At 36.9% G+C, this 13,948-nt stretch overlaps 1 protein-coding gene across 33 annotated transcripts in view; it reads left to right on the top strand.

Annotated features, from left to right (window-relative positions):
* Ptprd (protein tyrosine phosphatase receptor type D) overlaps positions 1 to 13,948 on the top strand; it is a 2,079,748-nt gene that overhangs the window by 1,687,997 nt on the left and 377,803 nt on the right. For all 33 annotated transcript variants that reach the window (XM_063251000.1, XM_063251078.1, XM_063251071.1 and 30 more), the window contains one exon: positions 2,091 to 2,257. In XM_063251000.1, coding sequence (XP_063107070.1) covers positions 2,194 to 2,257 — 64 coding nt within the window. In that variant the 5' untranslated portion in view covers positions 2,091 to 2,193. Of the gene's footprint in view, positions 1 to 2,090; positions 2,258 to 13,948 lie in introns of those variants that run through there.

The following is a 13,948-nucleotide window of genomic DNA, read 5'->3' as shown; positions in this document are numbered from 1 at the left end:
AAGATGTCTCAGTCTACAGCCTAGTTCATGAAACCTACAAATCTGATAGGGAAATAAAAGGATATCTACTAGAGAGATAGTTAGACAGATTCCCCTTGTTCCTTTTAGTCATCTTTCCTGCATTCAAAACACTCTTGCCTAGTAATGAAAAAAGATAATATCTTTTTAAAAAATATTTTGATGGCATGTTCAAACATGTTCTCATGTTTGATGTTAGAAGAGACACACTATAGTATCTGCACTGCAATTGTTTTTAAAGTACAATAACTATTTTAGTGGATTATCTTATTTCTGGATATCTCTACTGTTTCTTGTCAGGAATTTTGTATGTATCTCAAGAATTTTAGTATACAAACATTAAAGGTATGATTTGCAAATAAGCTTTGATAATTGATTTTGCAAATAAGCTTTGATAATTGTTCTCTAATTCTAGTCATAGTGACAGAAAAGCCACTAATATAGGACTTAGTTTTTCTATGTTTTAGTATGCATCTGCTGTGTATAAGAGGGCATGCTAAATTTTGCTGAAGGTTGTATAAGAACAGTTAATCACCAGAACAGTCACACTTCCAGTTACTTTGTGGGCCAGTCATTGCTCTCCTCCTTTTCCACTCCTGCCGGGACCCCAGTCACTCTTATATCTAGGATTGCTTGTCATCTGAGACTTGCTATGGCTTACTAGTATTCTCTAAATTGTCCCCGATTTGCCTGTCAATTAATCTTCCCATAATCTAGTTCCACATTGTTTTTGACCCCAAAACATTTAATAGCTTTTTCTGGTTTAGTGAATAATGACTGTCAGACTTAGATTGACATCCAAGGCTGTGACCTATTTTTAAGCTTGAACAAGTTTCTTTTGCCTCATCTTCTGTTTTCCTGGTAGATGCCTCATTCTAAGCCATCAGTTCTCAAAGCATGACCTTTGGGCCAACAGCGTATGGTTACAAGAAATGTGTTAAGATATACAAATTCTTGGACCCACCATAGACCTACAGAACCACAAACCTAGGGATGGTGTATAACAAGCTTCCCAGTGATAGGAATCATGGTGATGCTTAGGAAGCCCTGCTCCAAAGAAACCTGAAACTCACAGTTTTTGTGGTTACTTCTTAAGGCCCTGCATTTGCATAAAATTCAGGGAATGCCCTGCCCTCCTGTTAAAATCTTCTTTTATACTCCCTGGACTGGTCTGAGACACTGCTTTTCCATTATACCATTCTTGTTCTTATCTTTCATTGCATTATTTGGTTTTCTTCACGGGCAGTAATGGTTTATTAACTCATGCTAGTCATCTGATGTACTTATCTTGTTTTCCCTACTCATCTGGAAACCCAGAAAGGGTGGAATTTGATTTATCTTTGTACTTCAACTTAACTTGTGTCAGGTGGGACTTTCCAATGGTCTTGCACAGTAGCACTAAAATAGTTTGTGGCTTATTGCTTTCATGGAGAAAGTTGAGAAAATGAAGCCCTTGCCCAGGAGGCAAATAGAAATCTTGTTAAATTGAAGAGGCACCTGCTAATATTGTTTTGACTTATTGAAATCAAACTAGCGTTGAACATTGATGTGTCTTCAAGGAAGCAGCCAAATGAGCTGGTGTAAAAAATTCTAATATCTGCTATTTAGATAGAGAAGGTGAGTTAGCCTTGTCGTTTCATCTGATGCCAAGAAAACAGCTCCCATTATTCTGTCATTAGTAGACGTTTACCCTACATGGAGGAACTCCTCTTAAATTCTCCTTTATAGCTCTGGTGTGCTTTCCTCCATTGATGCATTTGTGTAATAGTTCATGTGAAGTGGCAGTTCTCAGAGTGTGTTGCCCAAAAGGAGGCATAAGCAGAGAGAGAAATCCAAAGTGGTTCTCTCTGGGCTGGTCTGGAAATGGCAGTGGTAAGGATACTACACTTCACAGGCCAAGTTCTTTCCTGATGCACAGGCATGGTAATTACAGTTTTTACCGTGTTTACAGAGATTGTATCTCTTGGTGATTGTAACGGAGAGAGAGTGAGTGTGTATGTGTGGAGGGGAAGTGACAATTCTAAGCATCTTTTTGTTTTCTTCTCCTCTTTTCTCTTCCTCTCCCTGCCCAGGCTCTGAAAGGGTTCCAGCTGAAATTTCAGACCGGACAGACTCGCTGCGGCTTTGGAGGCAGTGAATCCAAGCTGCCAGCGCACGCTGCTGCCAAGCTGCAGGATGGTGCACGTAGCCAGGCCGCTGTTGCTGCTCCTCGCCTTCTTCCTCCGGGCCAATGCTGAGAGTAAGCCTTTCTCCCCTTCTGCAGGGGGCTGCAGCCATAATGAGTGGGTTTGTTTGCAGTTGGCACCAGGCTCAGGGTCTCTGAATATATTTCCTTTAGAAGTAAATCCTGAGACACTGTGGGATCCTCCCTGGCCACCAGCCAGCCTTTGAAAGGGATTATTGATGTGACTTCCTTACCATTTCCTCTCCTGTTTAATGCCCTTTTTCTTGGGCACCTAACTGCTCCTACTGTTTATTTTTATTTTTTTACACCTCTTAGCAGCCTGGTGGCAAAGATGTTGTGAGCCCAATGATATATCACAAGCTGAGGCTAAGCAGTTGGTGGTGCCCATAAGTAAACATTGTTCAGACCCATTTGAAATTTCTTTAGTTGTGTGGATATTTCTAAGTTTAGGAAAATGCACAGTGTCACATTGAGCCCAATTAAACTTCGAAGCCCCTCGTAGCTGTCACAGCAGCTGTTCTAATGTACTGTTTCCGACAGCTGTTGTCGAATACAATATTCAAACAAATCAAGCAGAACTGACAACTTCGTGGCTGAGTGGAGGGTCTAGAAGTACACAGAGAATTGTGTAGAGTGTAGACACCAAAGTTTAGATTTCTGGACTCTTCTGTTTGAAACTGAGACTGAGGTGAATTAGCTTGCCAATTAATAAGAACATCGTATCTCCTATGTAATTAGGCAATTATTAGGTCTACCTTTTCTGCAAGTGTTTCTTTTCCCATCTGTCAGGTGGCTTTTGGGAAGAGATAGTGCTGGAAAAGGGCATGTTAACGTTGCATGTTCACTGACACCCTGTCTGGTTCCTCAGTAGTGATTTAGTTCATGTGTGAGTTGTCCATTCTCTTTGGGAGTTCCCTGGTACAATTAAAATGTACAACATCTGTAGTCATTAACTTTTCCCTCTACTGACTATTCCAGTGAGGTTAAATGTGATTCATGTTGAGGATATTTTGAAGAAAAAGATCCTGTATCATGCTTGCCTCGTTTTATTAATTGCACTTTCACTTCGCATTAACATAAGAGCTCTATTTTCTAAAGAGATCTTTCAAAGAGTGAAAGAAGTAATGTTATTAATTGGACACATATGGAACATGCATGTTTCTAAGCACAACATTCTCTGGTTAGTAATGTATATAGTCTCCTAATTAGCACTTGGGAGTGTTGGCTTAAGGTGAAGCCAAGGAATTTCTAGTACAATGCCAGGAAATAATTAACTGGGAAAAGACCCAAATATAAGATGCTGTTGTTATTTTAAAGCCATTTATGTCAAAACTTATTTTAAAGTTGAAATCTAAATTTAGTTTACTAGACAGAGCTTGGGCATGTGGCTTTATTTATTTATTTATTATATTTTGGCTAAAGTGCAAAAATTAAATTGTTTCACTGTTGTTAGATTTTGGCAAAATGCTATTAAGACCCTGGAAACCCACTTCGAGATCGCAGCTAGAGATTTTGTTGAAGTTAACTAGATACAATTATTCCATATCCATGAAATTAGTTTTCCATTAATGATGTTCTTCCACTGTGCAGCTTGGCTTTTGCCTAAATCTCTGGTGGAAAGTAGCAGACAGTTGCCAAGAAATTGGGAGCAAGTGTTGTTAAATTGATTATTAAAAAGTAATCTGTGCAACAGATGACGATTGTCTAATCTCCAAGTCCTTCCCTTTTTCCGTCTCCTCTGTCAATCTTGAGTGGTGTTCCTGCATAAGAAATCATGAAGACACTTGTTGAGCAATGGTCAGTTGTGACATTTTCCATGCCATATATGTACGTCACACTGGCTTTTAACCTCAAGATGTTCACTTGCAAAAGAACCCATTTTCTTTCCCCTTCTATTGCAGTTAAAAAGTGGGGAGAGGCTTCTACGTTGCCATATCAATTTTTATTAGTTTTGTTCTTGTCCTCTCAGCCTTGGTATGATGTGTTTTAACAGTTTCATTTAGCACTGTTGAATAGCATGTGTATGATGAAAGTTTCTGGTAAAGATTTAGCCATACTTTTGGTATATTTTAAAAGCAGAAGGTACATATGTGTTTAATATACTGGGGAATATTTATGGTGCAAAAAGCACATTGTAAAATTTTTAATTTTAGTCACTAAGAATGCTTAAAGAACAAATGGTAAAATAGAATGCAGATTATAATCTATTAAGTTGTGTCGTCACCTTTTTTTAAACTGAAAAAAGATATAAATAGCACAAAAATGATATTTTTTTGTCATCATGTAAAAAATAATACCTTTTTCTTTATGCTCTCATTAGCATAGCAGGCATATCAAGTTTTGTCTTTTAGCTGGTTTTTGTATTGATCCAAAAGATTGTGACTTATATTTCAAAATATAGTAATTTGCCAAATACATTAGAGAAATCTGAAATAGTTTTTAAAGGTGTTTTTTCTCCTTTAAATAAAAACCTTTTGGGTCAGGAATGGTGAGAAGCCATGCTAATTTACCATGACAATTAAATGTACTCAGCACATCCTTTGGAAATAGTGAACTCCAAAGAACCTAGGAGTCAGGATTGTAACCTGCTGTGTAGAAGACAGTTGAGAAGTATTGGATGTGATGTTACATTACATGAGAGAGCTTCTATGAACCTAGGTTCAAGCCTAGATTGAAAAATTGTGATAATATCCCGTTAGCAGAAAATTACAGTCTTTACCATTGCCAACTGAAAATTCCCTACAGGTCTCCACTGCTATTGTCTTGAGTGGTTGAGACAGTTTTCCTTGTTATTTATTGAATTTGTGTTTGCACACCAGAACTGTGGTCTAAGGGAAGAAAAAGTATGACTTTGGTCAAATCACCTTGAGTAGCTTTGGCTCATGCAGGGCCTTTTTTGCTTTAACATACATGTACGTTAAAGACAAATTTAGGCTGTGTTAGTCTAATTGCAGAGAGATTCATTTTCCTTTGGACCATGTTTTTATAATAGCTTTTGGTAATGTAATTTCATATATACCTGTAGTTTTCTTACTCACTTCTTCGTCTTGCTCTCCTTGTCCTCTTCCTTCTCACCCCTACCACATCCAGCACCCCCAGACCTACCATTGTACCACCAGCACTCCTGCCACCCCCTCTCACATCACCCCTGTCAACATCAGATGCAGACAAGAGCCTGTTATTGGCATCTTCTTTGTCAGACTCGTTGAACTCTAATGGAATAACTTATGGCGTGCTGTTTCACTTTCAACCTGGGTTTACACTTTAGCTGTTATAATTGTTGTTTTGTGTTTACTTGATCTTGGTTTGAATGAAAAATCGTCATAGTTTAACTCCTCAAATGGTTTAGTTTATCCATTTTCTGTTGTTTTTTGTAGTACTTACAACTTCAGTAGTAAATACTGTATCCCTCATTTCCTTCCCTATTGTCAGTTCTCCTCGCTGTAGTCACTGTATACACACTATCTCCGACTCTTACAAAAGCAGTGAAACTCCTTCTCTAGATAGCATCTCACTATAACCCATGCAATGCACTTATTTCTTTGAACTAGAAAAGACTGGCACCTATGCTGTGAGATAACCATAAGTGTCTCGTGATAGGATAGTTTGTGAGCTCTGAAACCAAACTCCAGTTTTGAATTCTGGCTGTCATTTTGGTAAATTGTATTGTGAGCCTCAGGTTGCCTATTTTTAGAACAGAGATGATAGAGATAAAGAAAACAACAAAAATGATTTTGGTTTTTATTGAGAATTAAATGGGTTAAGGTAAAAAACAGTCTGGAGATGGTACAAGTTAGACATTCAATAAATGTTCAGTGTTGTTAAACCATTACTCAAAAAATATTCAGTAAGCATTTTATTGAGCACTTGCTTTAGGTATACTGATAAAATACTTTATGTAACCTAGGGATGATCAAAATTTGGGTGATCTCTTGCAACAGATTGAGGTTGCAAGCTTGTTTTTGTATAAAGACCTACACATGGAAGCTTCTTAAATACTTCTGAAACCATAAATTAAACTGATCAGGAAGAGAAAATGGAAGCATATCTCTTTCAGTAAATCTTTGACAAAATTCACCTTAGACTACCTCTAACCAATTAATTTGGTTAGAGGAGAAGTGGTAATAGGAGTTGTTTCAACTCTCCTGTTACTTCTGGTATTGAGTTTTTCTAAGCCCCTCAGAGGAAGGAACTGGAGATATTTAAAGTAAGCAAATACAGTAAAATATGGACAGTGTTCCAGAAAGCTGAATGAGAAGCTAAGGGAAAGAATGAGCTGTCATCAGGCTCTACCTAGGAAATGGTGTATAAGAAAAACATACTGTTTTTAAGGGAAGAGGAAAATGATGTAGTTGAGCAAATTATTTCTTTTGCATTTTTCAGAAGATAGTGAGATAGTGTCCAAGATGAAGTTAAGAATAGAAAGGATGTCTTTGGGTCATTAAAATGCATACTTTCTAGCAGATAGTTTTCATTCACACTCAGGATATTTGTTATCTCATAATAAATCTTTTAGTTTTTATTTTTGATTGTGAATGTTTTCTTTCTCACCACCCCTCCAGCAGTTATGCAGTTATTCTTTAAAAGATAAATGTTTGGGATAGTAAAAATATTTCAAACTTAGATTGTTGTGATGATATCAAATTTTCTAACTACTGTTGAACTGTATACTTTATACTAGTGAACTATATAGTGTATGAATTGTGTTTACTTAAAGTATTAATAGACTAAAATATAAATACTCCAGTTATTTTGCTAGAGTCCTTTTGCTAGATGCAACATGAAGGTAGTATCTGGTGGTCTCCACAGGCCAGTTAGAGTAAGATATTCTTATCTTGAAGATAAGGAGAGAGCTGGCCATCTGCTATGTTTATCAGTGCCTTCGTTGTTTTCATTTTCTTTGAATTGACAGAGGTGTGGCAAAATAAAAATGTTGTTTTTCTTTTCCTCCTCCTCCCATCTTTTGAAAGTAGCTAAATTAGCAGCATCCAGCTGTCTGCAGCAAGGAAAATATTCTAGTTATTTTACTGATCCTTCAGCTCCATTGCAAAGTTTCTGTGGATTTCTGCATTAATTGCTCCCAGCAGAGCTGTAGCTATCTAGCAAGGTTAAGAATATGCCACAAAATCAACACATGTGCACACTTCAAGGCATTTTATTGAGTGTGGTAAGACTTCCTTAAAAAATCTAAACCATGACTTTTAAAAAATCTCTGATCTGTATTTATGATAAAGCCGAAAAGTGAAAGGGTGGAAGTGAAGTATTGACTCTAAATATTTGTGAGCTAAGGATTATTTGCAGTAGCTGAGAGATACTTTCTTCTACTGTGGTATGATCACCTAATTTCTTTCCTTTTTCATCCTTAGTTTAATTTTCTTCACTTAGCTATTTACTGGATCTGTTTCAAATTATTGATTCTTTATTAGTTTGTGTCTTTGTTACTTTTCTCTCATTGTTGAAATAAAATAACTGATGCTCAAAGTGAAGCAAGGAAACGTTTATTTAGCCTACAGTTTTTGGAGGTTTCAGTCCATGCTCACCTGGCTCCAAGGCAGGGTTATGTGAGTGAGGAGCTGAGGTTCATGGTGGCTGCAAATGACAAGAACAAACAGGGTGAAGAGCGAAGAAGCATGCCTCCTTCTGTCCCTTATTTTGTATGCTGGCTCTGCCCCTGGGTGGGTGCAGCACTCACACTGCCAATGCCATGGCTAGACAATGCCAGATTCAGAGGCCTCCACGACCACATGAGACTGAGGGAGACATTTAAACAAACCACATCAGCTTGGGAGTGCCTTTCCTACTGCCCATGTGGGTATGTGTAGTTACTTTACAGTCTCCAAGCCAGTGTCTATCTTAAAATGAAAAATTATAGAGAAAATTATATGGGAATTTGGTGGAAAAGTCACTTTAAAGCCAATTTTTGCATCTACACTCATATTTTTTTCTTTTTCTCAGTTTGCTTTGGCTTGGTGTTTTCCTTCATTAAATCAGTGTTTAGGTACATGCGTGTGGGTGTGTGTGCTTGTGTATGTATGGGCAATCTGGCCAAGATCCTCAATCTCCCAAACGGGTGTATGGTGAAGGCTTAAATAAATGAGACAAGTGGAATGATTTTGAGGGTTCCTGGAGGATCAAAACCCTCTAACAGAGTGAGACTCTGGAGGCTGAGACAAGGAATGTCTCTGGGAGGGCCGTATTTATTTAGTTTTTCAAACAAGGAAGGGGTTAGAGTGAAAAATGCAGAACACTGAGCAGGACCTTGGGAGCAGTTTAAGGACTTTTCTAAGTAATAGAGTATGTTATTTAGGAGAACTATCTTGTGTTAATTTAGGAGAACTATTTTATGTTAATTTAGGAGAACTATTTTACGAAAAAGCCTCCAGGTTGAGTTTCACTAGAGTGAAGTGCCTGCAACTATAACCTTTGTCTTGTTAATTGTGTGGAGTTAGGGTCCTCAGCTGTGACCTTATCTTGTCCTTTGAGGCATCTTTTTGTTCTTCTGTTGACCATTCCCTGGCCATGCCATGGCCCTGCATATGTGTTCCATTTCCAGCTTCAGCAGCTCCCAAGTGTGTGTGTGTGTGTGTGTGTGTGTGTGTGTGTGTGTTTGTATTTGCTATGTTGGACGCTTTGGGCAATTGTTAGGGACATAAAACTTTTGAGGTGTGTAGTAGATGTTCAGAATCTGTAGCTTGTATTTCAGGATGCTCTCCACCAATACTCTCTAACTATGGTCAGAGAAGAAAGGGTACATGAGGATATAGACCATGAAGGTGCTTGTGTTTAGATCCCACCTTGGTCTTAGAGTAGCTGTAACCATGAGCAAGTTACCAATCTCCATGGGTCTGTCATCTGTAAGATGAAGATAAAAATACCACACACTGGATGTACTTATCATAAAGATTAAGTAGTTCTTTGTAAAACATTTTGAATAATAGGATTAAATATTCACTAAATGTTAGTTGCTATTATGCTTTTCCTCAGTATATATCATAATTCAGAATCTGAAATCTATGTTTAGATGTCTGGCATTTATTATCCCATTAACTTGATAATGTGAATAAAATTATTCAAAAATGTAAATATGTATCTTTATATACATTTATGATTCCAAAAGACATTGACTGATTGGATCATTCTTGTATTTCATGGCCACTCTAATAAATGTTTATTAGACACATTTCCTGTTTGAAATACTGAGTTGACTGCTGGTGATATAGTGGTGATAAAAAGCCATATGATCTGTGGCCCTAATGAGCATAAAATGTAGTGGGATACACAAACATTTAGTATTAATTGTAATTTTTTTAGCTGAAACAGTGTTATAAAGGAACAAGAGTAGGCTGCTAAGTGCCTGCTCTCTTCTGAGGAGTAGTAAAAAGCTTTCCTGTGGGGGTGATTAAATTTTTTATTTTGAAATAATTATAGACTTAAGTTTTAAAAACTTAAGGAATAGGAATTCCTTAAGGAATGTATAGGAATTTCCCTTGTACTCTTCATCTGAATATTACATGATTATATACATGATCAAAACCAGAAAGTCAACATTAACAGAACACTATTGAGTAATGTATAGATATTACTCAGGTTTTTCTAGATTTTGATGTTTTAAGATGTGTAGTTCCTTACATCATGTCATGACATAACCTTGAGGGAATGAATTTTGAGTTGATTGATGAATAGAAATTAACAAAGCTATGGCTGACGAAGGAGAGCGGTTAGAACTGAAGGGAGAGTGTGCTCACACATAGGACGGATAGTCTGGTGCAGTGATGGTGAACCTTTTAGAGCTTTCAGTGGCTGAAATTCTGTGGCTGAAAAGATGTAGCTGGATATTAACTACTGAGGAAAGAGACTTCAATTAAGTCTGCATAGGTTGGCGAAGACTTACTAATGCAAAGTATCAGAGACCTGCTTCAGGACTCAGATTTTTATTCTGTGAAGTACATAGATCACTGACATTTTAAAGTAACAGTGTAAGAAGATATTTGCATTTGAAAAGATCACTGAGCTGCTGAACAAGGGATGCTTTCCATGGGCTAGTTTGGAGTGATCCTGAGATCTCTTAAGAGACTAATTAGAAGTTATGGAGAAGAGGGGCCCAAGGGACCAGGGTAGTGCAGATGAGAGGTAAGACTTCTTTGACATGTAAAAAAGAATTTAAATTGACATTTGTGAAGATGCCTTCTTCTAAAATTTGAGCCACTAAGAGATTGTGATAATTTGAAATGCAAGAGGAAACCGAACAGAGACCAAAATTGAGAAGAAACAGAAAATACAGATAATATCTTACAAGTAATCTCATTTAAAACAGTGATCTTTGCTTTTAATGCCCCCTTAAATAGCTTTCTATCCTTCCTTGTTCATTCACTTTTTGAAGGTTAATTTTAGAAGCTTAATTTAAAATTATTTATATATTAATGGTAAAATGTGAAATTCAGAGTCATTTTAAAATTGTGAATGATGTTCCATAAATTCATTCTATAATTTGAAATAGACTCTGAGTAAAATCATAATATAGGGTTGTGATAGTTATTTAAAATATTTAGTTATTAAATATTTAGTTATTAGTTTAGTTATTAAATATTAGACATTGAGCTATACTAAGTATTGCACTTCTGTCTTGTTTACTAAATAGCATACTTTGTAGCTAAAATACAGAAGGTGTAATCACTAAATTAAATACATTCCAGTTGTTTTTGTTGTTCTTGTTAAGTGTTTAAGATGCATGTAAAGTAGTGTGAAATAATGGTATTGTTATCATTAAACAGTTCTACTCAGTCCTTGAAGCTACAGAGATTTCAGTTCGACACAAGGGAAACCTCTCATGTCAGTATTTATCTTTTAAACTAAATTTTAATCAGAACATTGAATTTGGATGTGATGTTCTTTCACTCATAGTGGAAGTGTGATTCAGGTTCCTGTAAAGCAGGACTCAGGTTCTCATTGGAGTGTGGGGAAGAAGAGGTGCAACAGGACCTGTTAAGGGCAAAAAATAAATGAACAGTGCTGCTTTGGAGGGCGGTAAATGCTGAGAGTAGGGCCTGTTAGGGGAGTAAACAGGAGTATGGGGAGGGAATGCAGGATGCTCCTTGGTTTTATGTCTTTGAAGGCTGCTAAATGAGATGCCATACACTCAAAACAATGGGAAGGGGCCAGCTGTGAAGAAAGAGTCTGATCCCAAAGACCTAGAAAGCCTTCAAAGGCCACAAGCAGGCCCAAGGTACTGAAGCAGAACCCTCTGGTGGGAGGAGCAGGGCGGGGCTGAGTCCCTTGGCTCTGGAGGCCTTGCATTAAGGCATTGGTTATATTGCTCTGCGAGTATCAGGAAAGTTTTTAGGGAGACATATTCTTGAGATATCTCTTTTGTGAATCTTGAGTTGAGTATTAACATCTTCCGGAAGACAATAAACACTTTCACAGTAGTGCATTGAAAGTTTGCAGTCTCAACTGTTTGAATGTTCACTTCGTATGCTTTGATCCCGTGACCTGAAACACCCTTTCCAAGATGATAGTGTGTAATCTATTAACTGGTGATAGCTTACTGCTTTTTTTTTTTTTTTTTTTTTTTTTTTTGTAGTTCTGAATTACTTGTACCCTTACACTGTTTTGTTTTGTTCTGCTTTTCTTCTTTTTTTTCCTTTTAAATAAATAAAAAAGAAAGTTTGATATAATTTCCTGATGAAGTTAGAAACCTAGTGTCTGAACAGCTTTGCTGAACTTTTCTTTATATTAGCCAATACAGAGTTGGAACATGAAAGCTTTTATTTAACAAAAGCACAAATATATGCTTTTAGCCCTTCATCTCTGGCCAGTTTTGTATCTCTTTTAAAGCAGATGATAGTTTTACATTGGAAACATATAATTATACTTTCCTTCATCAATATCCATTGCCGGAGATGACCAAGCAAGGTACATCTGTAAAGCAAGGTTGTAATTGGAGAATGATGTTCAGCACAGAATTGCAGGGAAGAAAGGGACTTTAATAGGGTCTTTTCTCTATATGCTTCCATTTAGTTAAAATTATAGCGGTAGGATTTGTAAGTGCTACAAAGCTTGTATTCCCTATATAGATGAAGCTTTTAAATAAAATATTTTCTAGTCACTTCTTCTATGGAGAGGCTTTATTATTTATGTAATGAAACATATTTAGATTTAATTTTAAGCCCAAGAGGAATGTGGGGTAATACATAAAATGATTATGAAATCGTAATTTAAATATTTTCTGTAAAACAGTACAGGATCCAAGCAATCAAATTTGACTAAATTTTAGTTCCTTTTCCTACCTAAAACAGTTTCCTCAATTTTTCTAACCCTTCAGAGATGCTCATGGCTCTAAGCTGTTCCTGTGAGGTTTAAACAAGATCTTGATTGAAGTTGCTATGCTTGCCGGATGTTACAGTTATTTAATAAAGGTTAATTTCTGCCTTATGCTACAGCTCTATGAGAATATTTGACAAAAGCAGAAATCAGCTTTCTTGTATTTTCAACAATTAAGATGATTTCCAGATCAAGAAAATAAGCAATAGATAAGAGAGGCAACAAATAAACAAAATGCACTCATATCATAAATTTGTATTACAATCATGTGCTGAGCGTACAGAGAAATAGCTCTATGATATGTTTATGTTATCAGCCTATCACAAAGTTTCTCAAACTTGCTACTATTGACATTTAGCAGTCTGACAAAGCTCTGCCCTATTAGTTTGCCTTGAATATTGTCATGTGTCAAGGCTCTCCAGTTTCTGCCCCAAAGAGTTTTGCTTGCCAGACATCATAACCAATTATGTTTAGATATTGCTAAATGTCCCCTCATTGAGAACCACTAATGCCATTCGCAGAAGCTTTGAAACAGAACATGAGGGCAGAGGATAGGAAGGATAGATACTACTTTCTGAGTATGGAATTCAGAATGGAGAAAGTTGGCCAGAAATATGGTAGATCTTCCATGTATTCTTGAAAGCAACTGTGCCTATTAGCAAAAATAACTCATAGTTCAGTTTCTGTATAGCTAGTAGTGGATTTTCTTATCATGTCCAGCTTTGTTGCCTGGAGAGTTAGTGTGGTGTGAAGATTAAATAAGTTTTTGAAAATAAATGGCTTGGGGCTGGGGATTTAACTCAGTGGCATTAAGTGCCTGCCTTGCAAGCATGCAGTCGTGAGTTCGATCCCCAGTACTGATAGAAAGGAAAAAGACAAAGAAAGAAAGAAAGAAAGAAAGAAAGAAAGAAAAGAAAAGAAAATAAGTGGCTTAAGACAGTTTTTTTTAAAACATGTAGTCCTAAATGAATCTTTCCTATTGTTATTACATTAACTATACATTCTATAGAATACTCATTTATTTTTTCAACATTGTTTTAACAATAAAAATCAATATTATCCCACAGCAATGGAAGATGATTGGGTTTTGAGGGCACTAGACCCATTAGTTGATTGTTCTATTGATGAATTTATAGCTAAATGAACTATTAGGGGAGGGCTGGCAGGAAGAAGTGTGCAAGGGGACATTGTTTTGGAGGCTGTATCTTCCTCCTCAGATCCTCTCTCTTTCTCTGCTTTCTGGCTGCTTGCTATGAGATGAACTACTCTCTTCCATTAAGCTCTTCCTGCTCTGGAGGCAGTGGACCATGGCCTGAATCCCCCCAAACCACAATCTAAATTAAACCTGTGTGTGTTTAGGTTGTGGTTGCTGAGTGTTCTGTCTCAGCCACTGGAAAGCTGACTAATAAACTCAGTGGTAGTTAA

Source organism: Cavia porcellus, unplaced genomic scaffold, assembly GCF_034190915.1.
Source record: "Cavia porcellus strain 051 isolate PalLab524CR breed Dunkin Hartley unplaced genomic scaffold, mCavPor4.1 scaffold_1, whole genome shotgun sequence".
Classification (NCBI taxonomy): Eukaryota; Metazoa; Chordata; class Mammalia; order Rodentia; family Caviidae; genus Cavia; species Cavia porcellus.
This window is presented reverse-complemented; position numbering and strand designations above follow the sequence as displayed.